Source organism: Apteryx mantelli, chromosome 2 (assembly GCF_036417845.1).
Source record: "Apteryx mantelli isolate bAptMan1 chromosome 2, bAptMan1.hap1, whole genome shotgun sequence".
NCBI lineage: Eukaryota > Metazoa > Chordata > Aves > Apterygiformes > Apterygidae > Apteryx > Apteryx mantelli.
The window spans coordinates 130,482,594-130,504,374 of NC_089979.1; the positions used below are offsets into that span (position 1 = coordinate 130,482,594).

General features: G+C 42.2%; 2 protein-coding genes across 7 annotated transcripts in view; one reads left to right on the plus strand and one right to left on the minus strand.

Annotated features, from left to right (window-relative positions):
* PLEKHA8 (pleckstrin homology domain containing A8) overlaps positions 1-14,184 on the minus strand; it is a 29,916-nt gene extending 15,732 nt beyond the window's left edge. For 4 of the 6 annotated variants that reach the window (XM_067291552.1, XM_067291551.1, XM_067291554.1 and 1 more), the window contains exons 1-4: positions 14,144-14,184; positions 3,322-3,438; positions 2,446-2,601; positions 209-333 (exon numbers count right to left, since the gene is read on the minus strand). In XM_067291552.1, coding sequence (XP_067147653.1) covers positions 209-333; positions 2,446-2,601; positions 3,322-3,438; positions 14,144-14,183 — 438 coding nt within the window. In that variant the 5' untranslated portion in view covers position 14,184. Of the gene's footprint in view, positions 1-208; positions 334-2,445; positions 2,602-3,321; positions 3,439-3,806; positions 3,917-5,016; positions 5,304-6,083; positions 6,108-14,143 lie in introns of those variants that run through there. The other 2 variants (XM_067291553.1, XM_067291556.1) reach the window with 2 other exon arrangements.
* Positions 14,185-14,815: 631 nt separating this feature from the next.
* FKBP14 (FKBP prolyl isomerase 14) lies at positions 14,816-20,943 on the plus strand. Its single transcript, XM_013941406.2, has 4 exons — positions 14,816-15,192; positions 17,019-17,170; positions 19,750-19,877; positions 20,580-20,943. Exons 1-4 carry the CDS (start codon positions 14,999-15,001, stop codon positions 20,736-20,738), a joined length of 633 nt encoding a protein of 210 aa, XP_013796860.2. The 5' UTR covers positions 14,816-14,998; the 3' UTR covers positions 20,739-20,943.
* Positions 20,944-21,781: the final 838 nt, after the last annotated feature.

Below are 21,781 nucleotides of genomic sequence, written 5' to 3' on the forward strand. Positions count from 1 at the left end.
AAAAAGTTATTTGCTACCTTTCTTTATAACAATACAGTATTATTTCATTTAAGAAGAACTGTTGTGTAGGTATGCTATTTCCCACACAACCTCAACTGAAAGACAGCACAATACTAAGTAGCTATGAATGAGTATTGCATTGGCTAATCAGGAGTTCAGAATACTCAAGACTTCGCAGAACTGGTCTACATGAAAAATGGAGCTGTACCTCTGGTTCTGATACACCAGAAATGCTGGCTTCCTTCGTTTTATGCACTTGCTGAACAAGGAGGTTACAGTACAGTCTAAGCTCAGACATTTTAGTTTTCAAGGCTTCCGTATTTTCAGTGAACTCTAAAAATGAAACAAAAGAAGAGTTAAATTTATTCTACCCATCCTGCAGTATACGATTTTCGAGAGCTGCTGAAACAGTATTATCCAGTCTAATTCAATCAGTACTTCTCCATTTCAAAACATTTTCTATCAGCTCAAAAGATACAGACTTCATCTAGGTTGGCCATTAATTCCACTTGTGACAGGTGAAAACATGCTTAATTTTTTTGCTATCACAGACAGAACAGCGTGTTCCAGCTGGGCTTTTCCAAAAGTTAAAACGTAATATAGAAACTTAGAGCAAAGAAAAGTACAGTGCATTTGACCTCAACAAGCCTTTTTAATAGAACTAAATCGCTACACATCATATTTTTTGTTTTCACTAAATCTAAGGTGCCAACAATTACACTATGAATTAGAGGACTGAGGTTCTTGGTTGAAAATACAGGAGGGAGAAGACAGGTTCTTTCTGACAAAAATTATTTAATATATATAATAGAATTACAGAATAGTTGAGGTTGGAAGGGACCTCTGGAGATCCTCTCATCCAACCTCCCTGTTCACAGCAGGGTCAGCTAGAAGAGGTCACCCCAGGATTGTGTGTAGTTGGGTTTTGAGTATTGCCAAGGATGGAGACTCCACAACCTCCCTGGGCAATGTGTTCCAGTGTCCAACCACCCTCACAATAAAAAAAATTTCTCTCTCATGTTTAAACAGAATTTCTTATATTTCAGTTTGTGCCCATTGCCTCTTGTCCGTTCACAGGATACCACTGAGAAGAGTACGACTCCATCTTCTTTATACCCTCCTATCAGATATTTGGACACACTGATGATAACCCCCAGAGCCTTCTCTTCTCCAGGCTAAACAGCCCAAGTTCTCTCAGGCTCTCTCCATATATTAGATGTGCCAGTCCCTTAATCAACTTAGTGGCCCTTTACTGGCCTTGTTCCAGTATGTCCACATATTTCTTGTGCTGGGGGGCCCAGAACTGGACACAGTACTCCAGACACCTCATGACTAATAGTCAATCTGAGATTTTTCAGAAGTAATTTTTAGACATTAGAGCCCCAGAATTATTAATGCCATGAAATAAATGTATATTTTAACAAGACTAACATAATTCAGTTCTGTAAACACATCAGTAGTTTTTCACCCTGTACTAGCACAGGTCAACTCAAAGATATAATTTTGTTCTGTGTCTTTGTGATTTCATGTGGGCATTGTGCATCAGACCCACATTTTATTTAGGTCCCTACACTAGCATCTCCTGCTGGGAGTCAGTTTGAGCTGGCATTTGCACAGCCTAGTGAAGATGCATGCTACAGCTAGCAGAAAAGAAGCTATTCCTCACCTCAGGGAAAGGTAAGAGGAAGACTTTCCCCCAAGCATTTGCTAGGATCACCAATTTATTAACAATCATTTTCTCTTTATCATCTTCTATGTAGCCATTGCGTTGAGGTTGTACCTGGCTAAGGCATAAGTTCTCACAGTGTGACTCATTAATAACATCAAGTTTGTAAGCAAGAGGACTTTTCTTTGTGAAAGTGGAGACTGTTGGTAAAAGCCAAGAGATAAATTAATATTTATAGCTTGACCATGATCAGATTTCACTTTCTGAAGACTAGTATTTAAGACCAATTGCAAACCTTTACTTTATTTGCCAAGGAGTCTTTGAAGGGCACAGACAGCCCAGTTAGAACACGGAAGGAAAACTGAGAAACTGGAAAGCTAAAGAGGAACAAGGCACTGGTATGAGGCGGTAGGTCAGCAGACAGGCAGAGGGGTGGAGGGGACTTACCCCCCCACACAAACAGAAACAGTCTGCATCCCAGGAACCCATAACCTGGAGCTAGTCATTCCTTGTACTCAGGGAGGCTATCAGCCCACAGTTTTCAAATGATTTATACATAGCATATTTTAAGGAAAAGCCAAAGTTTTCAAATCCCTGCACTGAGAGTTAATATTAGCTAGAGTCCTCATGTGACTTGGCTTTTAGTGTCATTGAAGACCTGTAGCACAGGTTGGACAAAGAGTTCAAGTACAGATTTTGTCATCTTTGTATGCACATCCTAGAGTAAGGATGTGAAAACAAAAGTAAGCAGCATGTGAGCAGCAAAAGCAAGTTCTTGCCTTTTTCCTTCTGCGTCCTGCTGTCCGTCAGACAGGCTTTGGCAGTTCCTAGTGCAACCAGCCACTTTTGCCTCTCAACTGCATTTCTTGCCTTCAGATAGAAGTACTGTTCCCCTGGGATGATCAGGTCCATTCGCGTGTTATCTGCAGGATGAACTGGAGGCAACACAGATTTCAGGCCAGACCTCTCCTAGTAAGCATGGCACACATTTCCTTTCCCTCAGTCCGTCCCAGTCCAAGTGAATATCCCAACAAATATGTACATGGCAAGTCAAATAATAACGGAAGAGCAGGAATCTATAGCTCCAAACTTCCCCACTGCCATTCTGCAACCCTTCAACTGAGTTAGAGAATAGACAGGACACACATGCATAACAGGTGTGGGACAAAAAGCTATGAAAGGCAATTTTGTGGATAGTACATCATCATCATCTGTGAGTCTTTACAGAAAGGGCATTCTTTTAGCAAACTTCTCTTTGTTTCCCTGCCCAAAACTGAACCTCAAAGTCATGGCAAGTAAACCATCAGGAGTAAGCAGGTCCAGTACTGAAGTTCATAACTCACACTTCCAGCTTTAACATTGTGCCTAGGAAGTCATTTGAAGCTGTGTGCCCTTTCACCATGGATGAAGAAAAAAAAATCATGACACACTTCCATGTAGAATATCCATTATATTAGAGACTTGCAGTTCTTGTAACATTTTCAAAATACTATAGAATAAAAACTTGCATATAGATCAAGTTACTGAGTTACTACAAATACATTAGAAAGAAATTAAGACACCAGATAGCTCTTGTGACCTGAAGTCTCACCTCAAATACAACATGTACTTATTGGACAGAATTTGCTCAGGGAGTGCTACTACATCTTAGTTACCTTGAATTTCACACACAGCCATTTGGATGCTTCCCTTACAACCCTTCCAGGCATCTTCCTGAGAATCATAATAGGACAAGATACCACCACAGAGAAGAAACCATCGAGGCTGCCAACCTGAAAAACAAAGTAGTATTTCTCAGTTACTTCTCTCCCAGAAATTCCAACATTTCTATAATTCAAGAGTCACCACAAATAAGATCCCCAAAGATTCAAGGGCAACTCGCTCAGAAAAGTAATCTGTTTGAATAGGTAATATTCTGTGGACAGTCCTGGAAGTTGTATACCACAACCCCTGCTTACCGGTAATCACACATCTTATGTAGGTAGTTGGACTCACAGGCTCTCAGCTAAACCTTGGCGGCGGTATGTTCCTGAGATGCCATATGTCATGTTCAGTAGTTTTGCTAGCAAAACTGGCTCTTTTTTCCAAAAACACCTTTTCAGTCCACTACCCCTCAATTCCTCCATCACTCCCCAATCACCTCTTCACTCTTTCCAAAAGTCACCACAGCTGTCTCATCTTACATGTCTTCCTCCCCCACCAAAAGGCTGGTCAAACTATCTTGAGAAACAAAGGTCAAGCAACTCCTTTCTAAATCAAGGGAAAAAGGGAACAGAAAGTGATGTGTTTATTTCTGAACACCATCTTTTAACTAAACACTTCTAAATAACTCTTGAAACTCCCATGCTGCCCAGAGAGAGGGAGAGAGAGAAATTCTTTAATAACTTGTACTTCTGGATCCATCCCCAGAGAATAATCAAAACATTAGGTTAGACAAAAAAAGAAAGAAAAAAAACCCCAACACACAACAAAAGACCCACAACATTGCCCTGGCCTCTGTCACAATAGTGCTGGGTACCACTTTTGCCCACCCTGCTGCCCAACTTCAGAACCAAATCACATCTCTTGTTCTCTTCTTTTAGAAGCACTTCTCCAACACGAAAACATATAAACAAACAAGACATGACAGCTGGCATTTACATCTAATAAAATAAAAGCTCTTTAACATAAGAAGAAATAAGACAGCAGTGTTCACTGGAGGAAATCAGCTTTTGTTACTGAGCTGCAACAAGTTTCCCTGGTCAGACCCAGCAGAGTTGAGATACTCAAGTTCCAGTGCTGTGCTGGAAAATTCACTCTTGGGAACAAACAAACAAGAAACAAAAAAAACAAAAGCAAAAACCCAAAAGAACTGGTGGTTTAAGTGACACCAAGCACAACTCAATTCGAGTTTATAAAACTCGAAAGCCACATGCAAATAGCAGCAGTAGGGTTTATTTTTCTTTGCAAGCGATACTACAGCACCAGGGCCAACCTGCTCCAAATGATTACTGAACCTTGGGGGTGGCTGGAAAACAAATAGAAATCCTTTTTCATACATTTCTAGAGTACACCAATATTTTCTCGAAGAATATAAAAAAAACATTATAAATGTCAAAGTATTCTCAAAAAAAGGAAAAAATGAGAACAAAATTAAAAAAAAGAAAAGCTTGGTTTTTGCTTTGTTTTCCCGCCAAAATAAAGAAACTATCCTAAAAGTCCTTAGCAATATGAGGAACTTGCAAAAAAAAAAAAAAAAGAGGGGGGGGGGAAGGTGCTTGTTCCTCAGAGAGGAGCTGTTAGTTACTTCAGCCAGCCAATGGCACAGAACCAACCCTTAACCAATGCACAGCCCCACAGTCAATACCCACCTCTAACTCAGCCTGGAGATCCTGCTGCTGCACCCCACCAGTTTCAGCAATGGCCCTGTGGCTCACAGCAGCAGCTGACCCTCTACCAAATTACGCCCCGTCAATCAAGGCTGTGCAACTGATCAGCCAGCACACAAAGAACTCTGCCTCCAACACGCTGGAGACTAGATAAAAATATGCTGTGAGTCAATAGAGTTTGTTGAGGGCTTTTTAGTTTCTTTTTTTGTTTTGGGGTAGGGGTTTTTTGAGGGGAAACCGCAGCAATTATCTCTGTCTTGCTTTGCAGAACTCTTCCTTATTAGATGAGTACTAAAAAGACAATGATATGCAATTGTTAACTAGGACACCATATATTTTCAGAACAGAATTTGTTACCCTAATAAAACTACATTTTTTTCTTAAAGGAAACCCATAAGAACAGCAGCAAGGTTCTGTCAGAAGATGCACTAACCACCTGGTCTTCAATGACACTGACACAGCAGCCACGGGAAGGTTATCCTAAACAACTAGCTAAAAATAATGTGTGGCTGACAAATCATGGATACTGCAACAGGGAGGCAATCTTCAATTACAGGAGCTTCACATCTGCAGACAAGCAAAGAGCAGACAAAAAAAATTCAATGCAACAAAAAGTCACTCTATGAACACAAGTCTCAGGCTTAGTTTTATTCTCTCCCCATTAACTCTCCTAGGAAAACTGCAAAGTGTGGGCCTAAGCATCCAGACTTTACCTGATAGAAAGTTAAAGCTGAATCCTTCGAGGCCTTAATGATAACAGCAAAGACACATTTCTGAAAATTTACTACGCTTATTTACACTGCTGGTGCACAGGGCAGGACAAAACATAGCTCAGACTTCCACAGCTTGTCTCAGCCTCAGAGCCTCACAGAGTAAAAATTGACCTTGCTGACAGGAAAAGCTGATAAAATGCAAGACAAACGAAAAGCAAATAGTAGCTTAAGGGCCCAATCATAAGAGACTGAATGAAGAGATTCCAGACAAGCCAGCAGACACTGGTTAAGGTCCTAATAGATATTGCACCCTTGTGTGAAACTTAAAATGAGTACCTTTAGTAACTGGAAGATCTGATATTGTCCATCACAGAAAGACATATCTAAGGAGTCAGTGCCTGCTTAGGATTCAGCATTTCTTTAGAAAGATCTGCCTACTTCCATTGTTACACTTCAGGAAGTCTGGATGCAGTTATCTCTGAGCAAACTTGACATTTCTTAATAACACAGTTGAAATTTGGACATAATTCAAACTTTAGTGTTGCACAACTCAGGCTCCAGAAAGCATCGGTTCCAAAGTGCCAAGCCTGAAGGAAAAAAAAAACAAACAAAAAAACAACAACATTTGAAGGCATGTAGATCATATCAGACATCCACAAAGTCAACCCATTTGGGAGAATTACATACTCAAGTAGTCAAACTGATGACCTGGAAAACAAGCTGCAATTAAGAGATGCCAGTTTCAGCTGCATTTCCAAAGGGCACAAAGGCAAGACACCCAGGTTTTTATTATTGGTTGTCTCCCATGTAACACTTTGTGCTTCTTAATTTCTTGAGCTTCAACATAAATCTTCAGAAAAGCTGATGTGATAGACAATCCTTGGATTTTTTTGACCTTAATTCAGATATTAAGTGTGGATATGAAAAAACACGGGAACTTCTGTATTATGGCAACATCCTCCTAATAGGAGGAATTAAAGCCTCCATTGCATCCCCATTGCTAACACCACTGGCCAGCCCCAGGATTTTATTGCTGCCCACAGCATGATTGCAGAGCAGGTGGGGGCAGCTCCTCACCTTTCTCCTGAGACTTTGCAAGAAGCCTAGAGTGGCTGCTCTGACAGTCAGACATCTCACAGCAAGCACAAGCAATAACCACCCTTTCACGTCACCCCAGAACAAGTAAAGCTGTGCTACATCTTCAACATACCACCACCTTTACCTCCCAGAATTGAAGGACAGATGAATTACAGCTTCTGCCCAGCACTGCATCCAAGATCGGCAAAGTCAGTTCAAACAAGACCAAGGCAGTGTTGGTACCTTGCAAAAAGCAAGGGAAAAGCCAGCAGACATTCTCCTCCAGTTATAAGGGCTGACTTAAGTCTATGAACACCATGAAGTTTGCATCTTTGTTAAAACCCAGCCTGCTCCTGGTTTTTCAGGTAGCAGCTGTAGCCCAGAACACTGCCTTCCCCTTATATAACTTACTGCTGGAACGTGGCACTTGAACACAAAATGCCTGCAGTTATGAAGAAAGTCAAATTTTCCAATTAGAGGACACATCTCTAATGGCTAAAACACAGGACCAAGAGATCCTATTTTCAGCTTAGAAGGAAGACTGCTGAACTGCCCTGGGTCATGCTGAAAAACTTATTTCTACACTGAGCTCCCTGTGTTTCCCTGTGTATCTATATAACACAGACATTTCATACTGGTCCAAAGGTACACTGTTGGGCTTAATGCATGTCCCTATGGATGTACCTATGGAATCAAGGCTACAGAAATCTCCATGTTGCAAATGGACAAAACAGTAGTTTTCAAAACCTCAGTTTGCTCCCCAGTGTTACACACCCACACACTATCTTAGAATTCAGTTCTTGAAAATCAGTTGTGTGTACCTTTTGTGAGACTGTTTGATTCATTTTGTTGCACATTTAACATTGTCAGTCATCACAGTGTTCCTACTGGAGAACAAGCTGTGTTTAGCATAAGAATATCTTGCAGAGACCAAACTTGAAGCTTTTCTCATATTGTAAAGAGAACTAAAACAGTAAAAGGTTATCTTGACATAAGCAATTTGCACCAAAACTGCTGTCTGTATAAAAATCCACAATCTTTACCCATGAAGAACTGTGCAAATGCAGATAAGAGTGTCACAGTTCATGTATCCCCTCAGAGCTATTATCCCCTCACCTAGAGCCCCTTAAATTAACAAAATTAAAAAATCCAGCACTTAATTTTTATCACTACTTAAGCAAATTTATCACTTGTTTAAGAAATGCTAGAGGTTCAAGTGAAACAGGCAACAGCTAGAACTGCTATAACACAGTGACTCTCTCCCAAATGAGTCCTACAAAGCCCACCCCTCCTTTCCAAATCCAGCTGTTCACTCAGTGCTAGCGGTGCTGAAAAATAATTCTGTCTTCACATGACAACTGGGCCTGTTTGCTTATTTGCAAATGAATTTTATTCCAATGGCCAGGTATCAGTCCTCATAAGGGATGGAAAGAACAGCACACACATCTTCAAAGTGGACACAATGGAAGGATGAAGAAGGACAGAGGTGATTTTTTGAGGGCAATGGAGGCAAGAGTTCAATAATTCAGGTCCCTGTTCAAGATGCACTAATTCAGGCCACTGTGTGCCACAAAACATTCAACTCTTGAGAGCTCCTAGGGATCTTCCTCCTTTGTTTACAGTGCTGAGCCCAAGCAAACTAGCAGCTCCCATCTCTGATCTGTGGTGTAGTTACCAGGCTAGACTGAGTCAATGAAACAAATTTACTTAAACACACATGATGGCATCTCTTTACCATTGCTCTGCCACACCTTTTGATGCTGTTCTACTCAACTATTCCCTGCAATCAACTTACTTATTTTGGTACAGGAGTGTAAAGACAGAATGCAGAGGTACCGGTACTGCAGCATAGCTGGTGGGAAACTGCGCAGCTAAGTAGGCTACACGGCTTTGCTCCAGCACCCTCCCCTACACAAGGAGAAAGTAGACATTGTTTCAATTCCTGCAGCCTCATCAAACTTGCTCTGTTACTGAAGTCCAAAAAGGTCAGACAAAAGTATGATTGCTGCATTAAAAAAAAAAAAGATAGTGGAGGAGGGAAAAGAGAGAGAGGTGAGAATGAAGGTCAAACCACACAAACATAATTATGCAAAATCCAAAGAGAGTGTACTGACTTGTCATGGAAGCAACCTGGGTGAGAAGCACAGCAAGGCCTGGGTGAGACTCCACAGTCCACCTAAGCCAACATCCAGTCTCAGAGCAGTTATTATCAGTAATACTGGCCAGATCACAGCTCTGGAGGCAACAGAAACCTCAGCTGCCTAGTTACAGCTCCCCAAAAACCAGTCTTCTCTTTTGTATCATCAGAACCTGCACTAGACCCAGAGAGCTAAAAAGAGAAAACAATGACAAACAAGAGCTTTTTAAGAATCAAATATTTACCAAAGTGTAAAGCTTTCAATGACAGCTTCCTTTTCTGGAAACATAAAGGATCTTATTTTCAGAGCTTGAAATCAGCTACAAGTATACAGGTTTCCCATTCTGAAAGGTCAGATTTCTTAAATTCAGCTCCTGAAATAGAGTCACTCTAAGCAGTATCAGCATGTGCATCCAGAATAAATCTATAAAAGCCAATGTTCTTTCTTTAGTCTCCTCCAAGTTTGTTAAGGAATTCTGAATCATTAGAGACAAGAGTAGTTTAAAGCTTTATATGCAGCCTGAGATTTACTGCTTCGTGTGGGCTCTTGGCATTTTAAATAAATTGAAAGGAATTCAAGAGCAGAACAATAACATGGCAATGAATGATTCATGAAGGAAGATGGGAAGAACTACCACTGGTATGTGGTATGATGCAGTATAACTAGTGACGGCATGAATGTGAGGGTGTAATGCTTCAAGGAAGATGAATTAAGTTAGGGTTAGAGTTACTCAGTGCAATTAAGAAAGGGAATATTTAAATACCAGGAAAGGCTTAGCTTTCTGACAAGTCAAAGCCATTTCACTGATCATATAGAGCATACTAGGCAGATCAGTGGATGCTGTCGGTATTTTTCCATTTCTAATGACTAAGTCGCCTCTAATCTCCAAGCCAAGACCCGACGCATTCCTCCCTTCCGGAGTGCAGCTGGATTCCTGCCTGTGGCCAGTTAGCGCAGGTAAAGTCTTATGCTGAAGATCCAAACTTAACTGAATTTTAGTAGGAGGAGAAAACAAACTGAAAAATTACAAACAAACCCTGAAAGTGCCTAACTATTGGACACAAATGAAGGTGTTCCCCCACTCCATTCTCTTTTTTTCCCCTATGGGTAAGTGATAATATATTCATTCTATAAGCCTGCGAGAAATCAAACTCTCAGATTATTTTTACAAGGTAATCTCCAAAGACTAGAGATTTTTTTTCTTAACTGGAAAGTAAATTTAACAAAACAGCTCAAGCTCTGTAGGAACGTCATGTGGGAGGCAGTTCCCAAACAGCAAAGAGCAGCCTTTGCGTGCAATTCATCTCCACTCTCTCCCTTTCTCTAGTCTGCAGTTAGCACCCCCCAGTTTGAAAACGGTCATATTACAACATTACAGTTAGCAATCAGCTTCGATACTGCCCATGCCAGAACACTTTGTGCTCAGTGAGGACCACAGGCTGCCACAACTGGCTGCGGAGGAATAGGGAAGATCCAGGGTGGTGTGCTGGTCACCCAGGCTGCTTACTACAGCAAGCAGCACCAAAAGGAGAGCTACAGCACCTTTATCCTTGCTATAAACCTATCCCCAGCCTTCACAACCGCTCACCAAGCAATGCTTATGTTAGACAGAGGGTTTTGGCAAAGGATGAAACCCAGGAACTTTTTAAGATTAAACTACATGCTTTGACTGCAGGCTCAGCTGAGGCTATCTAACTTACATGCCTTCACTATTTAAGATGCCCAACTCTTGGTGGTCTGAGGATTCATTAACTGAAGTTTGCAGAGGCATCATGTATTTACTGAAGTGAAAAAAGTGCTATCACAGTTACTACTTTAGAGTCCATCCTGCTTGCAGAGTTTCTGTTCCCTTATGGTTTTAACCAATTCAGTGGGGAAAGGGTAGACAGGAGCAGTCTCAGAACATGTATTTATTGCAAACGTAAGATCCCAGGCAGGTGCTCACAGGCTAGGCCTCTGAGCATGCATATTGGACCCAAAGCCAGCACACATGACTTGAACTTAAAAAAAAAAAAAAAAAAAAAAACTCACTTGAGAACTCGCTATCTGGTGGCCATTTTATTAGAGCAAAGAAACCTCATCTAACTTCTCTAAATTCAGAGATTTCAAAGGCAGCTTTGGGACACCTGCATGCAGAAACTACAGCATGAGCAGAGGATCAACACCAGGGCAAGGGGACCCACCTACACAGAACAGAGACCTGCTCCATCTCAGTACAAGGGTAAACTCATCCTTTCCTATCTGAAGGAAAGAAATAACACTAATACAATTTATCCTAATCTACGTAAAGCAAGCAAGTATATTTATTTTTAAACAAGGTAACTTGTTTGAGCAGTAAGGCAAGCTAATCTATCTTGCAGTTGTTTGCAATCAAGCTGAGCTTTCTGACCTTTGCCCATGGATAACCCAACTCATTTCCCACACGTGAAGCTTTCTTGCTGCCAATAACTCTGCAAGCTAGATAGCAGAACCAGCTCCCTGCCCCAGGGCTGTGGGAAGTACTCTGGTGTGGACTTTGCCTCGTGATGTTGATGAGAGCATGAATTATAAGAAACAAAATCCCCAGAAAAGACTCAAGTACCAACGGACTCCATTGACTCCTCTTAAGGCAGTAAGAGGATCCGTTCTCCTTTTCAGTAGTTTTAAGTCTGTTCTTCTGGTGGCTGCCTTATCTACTCTCCGATTACGTGGAACAAAGGCGTGTTCCTTATTATAAGGAGGAAATGCCCTAAGATACCCGTTGTGCACATTTACATCCTCGTAGTATTACTAACATAGGAGTATACACTGACATACAGAGATGACTCCTATTTTACCTACTTTTTGCATATATCATTTACACCAAATTAATTAACCTTGTGCGAGAGGAAGTGTACTGGTGGCAGAATATGGACAGAAATAGCTGTTTTGGATGATCTGCTGAACCCTTATCCCACCCTCTGGTTTCTGTTTCATCCCACAGTCCCACCTGGTTTCATCCTATAACTCTTTATTACCGATAGCATAAACATCAGATTCTAACACTTCATTTTTTCTGCATTACTGCACAAGTGTACAACCTAATGGCTTTAGGGCAGGAAGTCCTTTACATTCCTCTTCATTATATGCCAAAAGAAAGTGCACGTAGGCATAGTCAGCTTACAGAATTTTACTGTTCTCAAACACACAACAGACAGGGCTCCTACAGCCAAAGAATTTATCCTGTAAAGAACAGAGAAGACGCTGCATGTGCATCTTTTCTGAAGAAAAAAAAAAATTTTGGTTTTCAGTTGTGGTATGTCTCACACATCCCAGGAAAAGAGATTCCTTCATTCTGCATCGATTTGAACAGAGGTTTGCAAAGCGTCTTCCTTCTTTATGGAGGGTGACTTGGATGAAAGTGCATTTCAAGGAGACTAACGAAAAAAGTTAAATTATGATGGCACCAGCAGTTTTCTGGTTCTTAGCCTGAGTTCTGCCATCAAAACGGAGGACAAGCTCAGCAGATCCCAGCACATCCACACTCAGGCACAAATGCCCCAGTGCCAAATGCCACTCAGTAATCTAAATAAGTACTAGATTTCTCCACCATACACACATTCCCCAGATCTCATAGCACAAAAACAAGTGTAAATGTTCCAAATACGTCCCAGTGCCGAAGCAACGCAAAGCAAAAACAAACACCTAAAACTTTACATCAGCTGGACCATGGACATTATTATTATGGGGAAGGACTAGTAACACTGCTGGAGTTTTGCAATCCAAATGGCAGAGCCAAGCATGGCTGCTCCCACTCCCACAAAGGCCACAAATAAAGCCTCTCCTGCAAGAAATCCACACCTATTTCCTGAGACCTGACAATTTTATATCCTACCCTCAAAAGAGCTATTGTCTAAAGGGGAAAAACTGTAGCAACCTTCTACTGCACCAGTAAATCCAGCCTCGTGCATCACTTCTTCCCTCAACACCCCTCCCCCAGTCACATGAATTCATGACCTGTCTGCACTTCAGCTTAGTTTTTGCTTTTTCTTTATTTAATTTTAATACCCAACACTTTCCCAACTAAAAAGGAAAGTGCAGCTGATCCAATTTCTCTAGAAAAAAATTCAGACAGGAAGGCACCCCTCTTAAACGTACTACAGAGCAAGACTCCCACCAGGTAACGTCAAGGTCATACTTATTTTTCTGACCATCAGGTCCGCAAATTGTTTCAAAACATCACAGAGAGATTTACCCTACGAATACCCCATACACACCGACAATTACAAGAATTACCCCAGACTCCCACACATTCAGCAATCAAACGGCACAGTAACACATGCATCGTGCCAGACCTTTTCAGCCTCAGCAAAGGTTTTGACACCCCCACGTTTAACTCCCACAGAGGAAACGGCGACCATGCACAGCTGCTCTTAGTCTGCTACGAAAGCGAAGCACCTCATGGCACGGGAGCACTTGAAAAATCTCAAGTGCGGGCCTGGAGCTAGTAGGACAGCCCCTGTATTTTTTGTGTTTTCATCCAAATCCCCCACATGCGACTTAATGTTGATACCTCTTGTTCTGAGGTGTCTGGGATTCTCCTAACATTTACACTTCCAGAGACAATTCAATAAAAGGCAACAAAACCTTAAGTTTCATAGGGATGCACAAAAAGAGAAGTTTGCTGGTGAATACGACCTATGTGCATCTAAAAAAAAAAAAAAGACCAAAAAAACCCCACAAACAAGCCAAAGAAACCCAACCAACAAACACAGAGAATGTACAAGAAATCCCAAATAAAAGCCACTCCCCACAAAGGGAGTAAGCGTCCTGGAGTTCTCGAGTACTGGATCGTGGTTCCTTGATAGTTTTGTAATGCAGCTGGAGAAAAATAAATAAGTAAATAAATAAAATGAAGAAGCACCGGAGCCAGTCCCCACCTTACCGGGAGGCTTGGTTATGGCATTTCAGTAGTGAAAAGGTACCATTGCTCTATCAGGCCAGCACTGGTCTGGATTCAATAAGTGTGTGTGTGTGTATGTGTATATACACATATATACACACAGACACATGTATATATTTATAAAACATAAATATTATATTTAGAAATATGTATTCATAAGCATATCTGTTTTAACTTTGCAAAATATTACTCTATTTCTTCCGCTACGGGAAACTGCCCCCCCCCCCCCGCGGGCAGGCTGAGGACGGGTGGCAACTCACCACTCAGATAGTTGGTCCACTTGTACAGCACCCCCTCCATGGCGGCGGCGGGCCCCCGCCCCCATGCAGCGCGGCCGGGCCCCGGGCAGCGCCGCGCCGCGCCGCCCCGCGGCGGAGTCACGCCGCCGACCACCGCCCCCCACTATGGCCCCGCCGCCGCGCCGTCGGCACCCAGGGCCATAGCGGGGCGCCACCCGCCCTCCTGGGCCCCGGCCCCCGCCGCCGAGCCGGCCCGCCGCCACGCTCCTGGCGCAGGACCCGCAGCGCCCCCGCTCTGGAGAACGGCCTCGCAGCGCTACGGAAGCGCAAATGGTTCTGAGAATCGCAACCCACGTGATCAGCAAGAGAAAGGGGGAGACACCCGTAGAACACCCAAAGCAGGTGGCCTTCCAAAGCCAATAGAAACGCTCTCTCCCTGAGGGCGCTGCCCAATCGGCGGCCGGCAGGAGCCGGCTCTATTGTGCGAGGGCTCCACAGAGTTCCCCTGCTCGCTAACGTTCGTTTCCCGGAGCGCCGAGGCCCGCCCACCACCGAGCCCCTCGTGGAGCTCTGCTGTCGATTGGTCAGAACGAGGGACAGACAAGGGCATACCCCAATGGACGACTAATTCTGCTGGGCTCGCTCTGAGGCGAGCCAATCAGAGGGCGCTCGTCCTGCCCCCTTTGAAGCCGGGAGCCGCCAGCTGTGAGGGCCGGTGCCACGTCTGCTGCGCGGGCGCGAGGGGGCTGCGCACCGCGCCCTGCCCCCGCTGCGGAGAGCCGTTACGGCCGTTACCCGGACGGGAGGGGGGCTTCCCGCGGCGGGATGGCGGCCCGGCGGCGGTGAGGCGGGCGGGGGCCCGGCTGCGGGGCGGCGATGGCGGCGCTGCGGGCGGCCCTGCTCGGCGCGGTGCTGGGCTGCGCGGCCGCGGCGCTGATCCCCGCGGCCGACGTGAAGGTGGAGGTGCTGCAGAAGCCGTTCCTCTGCCACAGGAGGACCAAGTGGGGGGACATGATGCTGGTGCACTACGAGGGCTTCCTGGAGAGCGACGGATCCATGTTTCACTCCACGTAAGTCACTCGCTCTGGGAGCCTTGCCTTCGAGCTGGGTGGTGGGCTTGCCCGCAAATACGTATGTATCTGTTTTAAAGCGGACGGCGTCTTCCGTCAGTGCTTCTTCAGTCTGGGCTACACGCTGTGGCCTGCAACCTAACTGCCAAACGATGGCCTGTGATATTGTCCTGTAAGGAGTGCTATGTCGAGGGCCGGTTGTTTTTTATTTTTAAAATTAAAAAAAAAAGCCCCAAATACGTTCATATGTGTGCAGAGAATACGGGGAAAATAAAAGCAATGCATACACGTTCAAAATTTACCCTCGTTTTTTTATTTGTTAGTGAATTAACACAACTTTTAGCAACACTGAACAAGCTTATCTGTGAAACCCTTTGCACACTACAACCACCCCACACTACGACCAGAAAGTTTGGGTTGTCTTTACATCTTAAGAGTTTAGGAAACACTGACTTGCAATACTGTTGAAGACGAACATCAACAGTAAAGTTCATCCCTCTCCCTTTGCCAGAGTGAGGCTCTAAAACAAATTCCATTTAGCTTCTATTTTCTGGTTAGTCTCTAGAAAGTAGATTGTATTTTTTAAAAGGTGGGGATGTTAGACACCCTCTTCTGCAATTTAGATACAGATTTTGGAATGATCTGAGTGGCTTATTAGGTGCACAATTTGTGCTATGCACAAATTTCTTTCTAGTTTCTAAGGAAAACTTCTAGAGGAGACGTGTGCCTCTAGTTGAGAAAAAAAATCTCTCTAATGCCGATAGAACAATGGTACCTTTTCACTACTGAAACGACATACTCTTCACCTGCCGCAGACCAGACAAATCAACATACCGGGACAACTGTAATGTAAGTAGGAATGAGAGCCAGAAATTCAAGGGAGTTTAAGAGCCTGCAAAGACTTGCTAATGTTGCCTTTCCTGTAAAACATCAACTCGGTGTTAGTAGTGGGAGACAGCAAAATGCTCAAGTATGCGCAGACTGTGTTTGAAGTCTGCTTTTGTGGAAAACATACAAAAAGGGCTGTGTTTTGCATGTTCACTCTTTTGTAGGCAATTTAAACTAAAATCTCACTAATTTTTTCTTGTAGCTAACCTGCCCCTCTAAAAGGAGTTCTAGTGACATTCTAAGTTTTCGCTGCTGACTAACTTCTGTAAGTGCTCTGTTTTCTTGTTAAGCACCTTTCTTGCATGAGTGGTAAATAGAGCTTTTTGACTGTAGTTAAAATTCTGCGCCTGCCAGTATAGTGGAGGTAGTCCTTGTGTACCACCTGGTTAAATTGGAAAAAGGGGCTGGTCTGCCTATTTTAAGCTTATATGTTTTGCATGTATTTATTTCTATTCTTCTAAACTGTCAGTTGTGTAGACATTTTTTTTCCCTAATGACTGTTTTCAAAAGAGATGTCACTGATGCTTCTAAGCATGGGACAGGGTAAACTGTAAATGGGACCAAGATTTAGAAACTGGTTTTTGATTTGCAGTTTACCAAGGAATGAACACAGCCTTGAATGTATGCTTTAAGTAGGAATGCTTTTGTAGTCTCATCAGTTACAATGTGGAAATCAATGATCAGGGAAATGCGGGTGGGATCCAGGTGGCTCAGTGTTGTCATAAACACCCTGTATATGCTGTTTTATGAAGGAATGTTGTCATGCAGGGCATAAGTTTTAAAGGCTTTAAAGACTTAGATCTTTCATTTAAGAAATGCCAAGATGCCAAGTAAGATTTTCTATTACATAGCTCTGTGCTGTGAATATCTTCTGTCTGCTCCACAAACCTATTATGGAGCTTGCTGTTCAAAGACGGTTGTCTTCCATTCTTTTCCAGCCGCAAGCATAACAATGGTCAGCCTATGTGGTTTACACTGGGCATAAGGGAAGCTATCAAAGGCTGGGACAAAGGTTTGAAGGACATGTGTGTGGGAGAGAAGCGAAAGCTAACTATTCCACCATCCCTTGCTTATGGAAAAGAGGGAAAAGGTAAAACACCTGAAGTCCTCTCCTTACTTTAATCTGTTCTTATTCATGTATTTTACTGTTATTCTTTTTGGTCTAAGAGGTTAGCAAGTTTTCAAGCTTTCCAGGTGAGTTCCATTAAATAAGAGAAACTGCTGGAGTCAGGTGCTGTTACCAAAAGGCTACTCTTTCTCACAAACTTGTTTTTTGCAGAAATATCCATTAAGTGGTTAGGTGGTGAACACAGGAAAAAAATTTAGAACTGATGACAGCTGCTGTGCTGCAGGCTCAGAGCGTCTTTTCTGTTAGAGCTGTACCCAACAGTGCTCTGCTTTAGGTAGCTGTTGACTTCTTGGCTGTTGCATCTGTGTTTGTGGTAAGACTTCATGAATGCGCATAAGCAAGCCTCATACTTGTTTGTGGGTTTTTAGAACCCAGAGAAACTCCCTGTACCCTGCTACCCATCCTCTCATGTCCTTAGTCATACAGTGAAAAGTCACCATTTTTTTCTCCCTTAGGGGCATTTAATCCTTTCCCTCTTTTAGCTATTTTCAGTTTGGGCAGTGCCTGTTATCCACAATAATTAATCCATAATGTGGGGTACATGGGGAGTCATACTGACATCTACTGAAAATGGCTTGTATTTTGTCATTCCATACTTACTAGTAGTGTTTTCTCAACCTGTCCACTGCTAACAGTGTTAGTTTTTTTTTTTTTTTCCTTTCAGACACTTCCAGATCCCTCTCTTAATGGGAGGGTCAGATCTGGAATTAGTAGTCAAACAAGTGACAATTTGATTGACATGGGAAGGTTACTTTGACTGCTCTATGGGATTTGTTTTAGTTCGCTTTCTTTCTTTCTTTTTTTTTTTTTTGGAGTCATTATTAAGAATATTTTGTAATGACAAAAGTGGTCACAAATGACCTAAGGTAATACAAGGTTTTAAAGCAGAAAGGATAAATGCCTCGGGATGTACAATTCTTACTGGTATGTCCTCTCCCATTAACCTGAAATCGTTCTAGGGATGAGGAGTGTTTGAATATCTATCTTCTGGCAAGTAGGAAGGAACATAGGTTAAGTAGTGACAGTGTACTCCATATGCTCTTTTCTTGAAAGTATCCTTTAAAAAAAATCCTTTTCTAGAAGCCTTGGTTTGGGGTTCAAGAGATAATATTAGAAGTAATTTTGTATTAAAAGTAATTTTGCTTCCAGTAGAGAACAGGAAGCTCTTGATGGCCAGTCAGTTGCCTGTGTGGGGCACAGCTGTACATTTCTCCACAAAAATGTATAAAATGCTGCAGTGCTCACCTAGTAGCATAACATTAGAGAATTAGTTGCCTAGAGTAATGTGCAAAGCACTACAGTTAGTCTTCAAAGACTTGCAAGCCTCACATGTGTTTAATGCAGAAAGGTTGAAAGAGTGAGCACTGCTGGCAGCTTAAGAAATTACTTGCTTTAGGAAAACCTTGAAGTATTTGTCTGAATGTTGCTATTTTCAAGTGATGCCCTGGAAGACAGACATTTCATTTTCTCCATACTTCCTCAGAACACACATGATTTTACTAGCCTCCATCCTGGTGCCTTGATTGCTGACTGACCTGAATGATGAATCGGATGCCTTATTCTGCAACCCTCAGAAATATTACCTGTATGCCAGACCCTGAGCAGGTTACTGTAGGCTATATTTCCAGAAGTATCTGCTTATTTCTTCATACTGTAAATCTATAAACCTGCTTTTTGGCTGCAGCTCAGGGTATATTTAACACCACAGCTCCAAAATAGTATGTGAGGATTAGTTCTTCTGCCCATCTTTTCAAGGTGCAGGAATATTTTTGGAGTGCTGCCAGCCAATACAGAAATATATTTGCTTCTATTCAGCCTCTGCATATAGGTGGGCCAAGTGATATGCTAAAAGGTCTCTGATAGTAGCTTCAGTCATTAACATGAAGGGATACCACACTGTTGTAAAAAGTCAGTGCATGATGAACTGAAATTGCTTCGTGAGGGGGGAAGCAGCCCTAAGACAGCTACAGGATACAGACAGCATTCCTGCCTGTTTGTCCTTTTCCACAAAAAGAGTTTTTTCCAGTAGCAGAGTATCAGATGCAAGGGGTCAACTGGCAGTGGCAAGGAAGTTGGGTATTTGGGAGGGGACGTGTTTCAGGAGGACTGAATTCTCCCTTACTGTTCTATCAGTTGTGGCTGTATGATGCAGTAGCGGCCTACTGGCTGTGCAGGTGTCTTCGGTGTCTTCCACTCTGACCCTGACTGGCTCTCGCTGTGACAAACGGATCCCAGAACCTTGTATCATAGACCTGTGATGATGATTGCTTAATACAGGTTTGCATCAACCCATAGTAGTCTCTGTCAAAACTAGTCACATCTAAAATTGCATATGTGCTGTAGTGGCTGCTCAAAGTCCAGGCTACAGTTTGAAGTAGTCACACTGCTCACTGTTACAGATATCTATCCTCAGTAGTTCAAATAGCAGTGTTTCAAAATAAATAGGATTAGAAGAACTTTGCTCGTTGGCATATGGCTTTTGTATGGCCCTGAATGTGTAATTGTTTTTAACTTGTCTCCATGTTTAATGTTTTGGGCAGGAAAAATTCCACCTGAGAGCACACTGATATTCAACATTGACCTTTTAGAAATTAGGAATGGACCAAGATCTCATGAGTCATTCCAAGAGATGGATCTTAATGATGACTGGAAACTATCCAAGCAAGAGGTTAGTGGGTTACTTTTCTTGCTAACAAACCTACAGGGTGAGATAGTGGAAAGGGGAAGATAAGCTAAACTTGATCCTGTTATGGAAGTATCTAAATGTATAGAGTTAGATTTTTAGCACTAGGTGAAGTGTCAGGTGGCGTCTTAATATATGCAAGTTGTTATTCCCTCTGCCCCTTGGTCACTCTTGTTCAGGCAACGCTTACTATCCACAGAGCTATTCTGCAAGCAGAATAGGCACTACATTAAGAGCACTTAAGGCAATTATTTATTGGATAATGAACAGAATAGGTAGCTGGGACTAATGAGCTGTTAGGCTAACTATTAATAATGCTTGCTGTGAATGATAAGACGCCCAAGAAGTCTTTGCTGGACAGTTAGAGTGGGATGGAGTGGGATGAGCGTTGCAGTTGCTGCCTTTCAATTTTCTCCGTCTCCCTCTCCCTCGCTCATTTTTCAATCAGATACACTAAAGCTATGGCAACTTATTTGCTAGTTGTATTGCCTCTTTAGTAATAAGAGTCCTTCATCACTGAACAGGGCTATGTAATCAGTCAGACAAGTATTATTTTGAAAGTGACCTAGTAAGGAAGGTGTCTGTTGTCTAATACTACCATCCCAAACGTTGTGGCCCTCTCTTACACTACAATAGTGTAATTCTTTCATAAGCCTACCAAATATTAGTTCAACCTTTGTGTAATAGGTGAAAATTTATTTGAAGAAAGAATTTGAAAAGCATGGAGCAGTGGTAAATGACACCCAGCATGATGCTTTGGTTGAAGACATATTTGATAAAGAAGATGAAGACAGTGATGGATTTATATCTGCAAGGGAATTCACATACAAGCATGATGAGCTGTAGAAAAATGTGGCATGATTTCTCATGATGCAGAAATGGCAGTGACTTGGAGAATGTCTGGTTCTCTCATCTTCTTGATTCATTGTTCTCGAGCTGACGGTTGCTGTTGGCAAAGAAACATTCTTTTTTATATTAAAGAGAATTTCTGTTCATTTAGTATAAATGTTTAAACTATTTTAAAGTATTAAAATGTACCTCCTTTCATGCAGCAGATGTGCATATCAATTTTTTTAACTTTTGTATTAACTTATTTTTCAGAAATGGAACAAACTTTCCAGATATCAAACACTGTGAAAATCAAAATCCAGTTCAGTGTGTGTGTGTGTGTGTGAGAAAGTCATTTTCAGTGAGTTCTTAATGCATAACTTCTAGGCTGTGGCTTAATTACTTGGTCTTGATTCTTGTGTAAGTCACAGCTTGAAAAGCAGTGTGCTGATTTCACTTCTTTCTGAAGATTTTGGAACGATATACTAGAAAGCATCAGCATCTCTTCTGCAGCTTAGCAACTGATACAAAGCTGTACAAAAAGAGTAACTCTTCTGTGCTGATTTTGCTCTTTTAAAGGGAGAGTGTTACCAACCATGGCAATAATCGTGTCCTTTTTTTGTAATGATGTGAACAAAGTAGGAATTAAATGTCAGAGTTTTTTGTTTGTTTTTATTTTTTTCCCCATGTCAGTAACATTCTAGGAAATGTCCATAATCTGAAAAATAACAAGTTGGGCTGCAGTGCGTAGGTGATGTTCCTTTCTTTCAGTGTTTGTTTTGAAACTTGGAGCTTGCATTCATACAGAAAGACTACACCTTTCTCCTCTCAAGTTTTGAGTGAGATCTTAAGACAAAATGTTGCAAATCTGTAGTTCTCAGTTGCAGAAGGGCAAGAGATGTACTGACAGGAAGGTAAACCTGGCCCTGAAAAAACCCTTGCAGTGGCCTGCCTGCTTTGTTATCAAGTTGCAAAACTTGTCTGTCCTTGCCTCTTTGCAGTATTTTTACAAGTAGTATGCAAACATGTGGTTTGAACTTTTAAGTAATAAAGTGACTTTT

Bases quoted from the DNA above. Each gene is read 5' to 3' on its own strand.
- FKBP14 (XM_013941406.2), top strand. From the start codon at position 14,999: ATGGCGGCGCTGCGGGCGGCCCTGCTCGGCGCGGTGCTGGGCTGCGCG. The intron at 17,171-19,749 runs GTAAAACACCTG...TGTTTTGGGCAG, and splicing joins TTATGGAAAAGAGGGAAAAG to GAAAAATTCCACCTGAGAGC. The intron at 19,878-20,579 runs GTTAGTGGGTTA...TTTGTGTAATAG, and splicing joins GGAAACTATCCAAGCAAGAG to GTGAAAATTTATTTGAAGAA.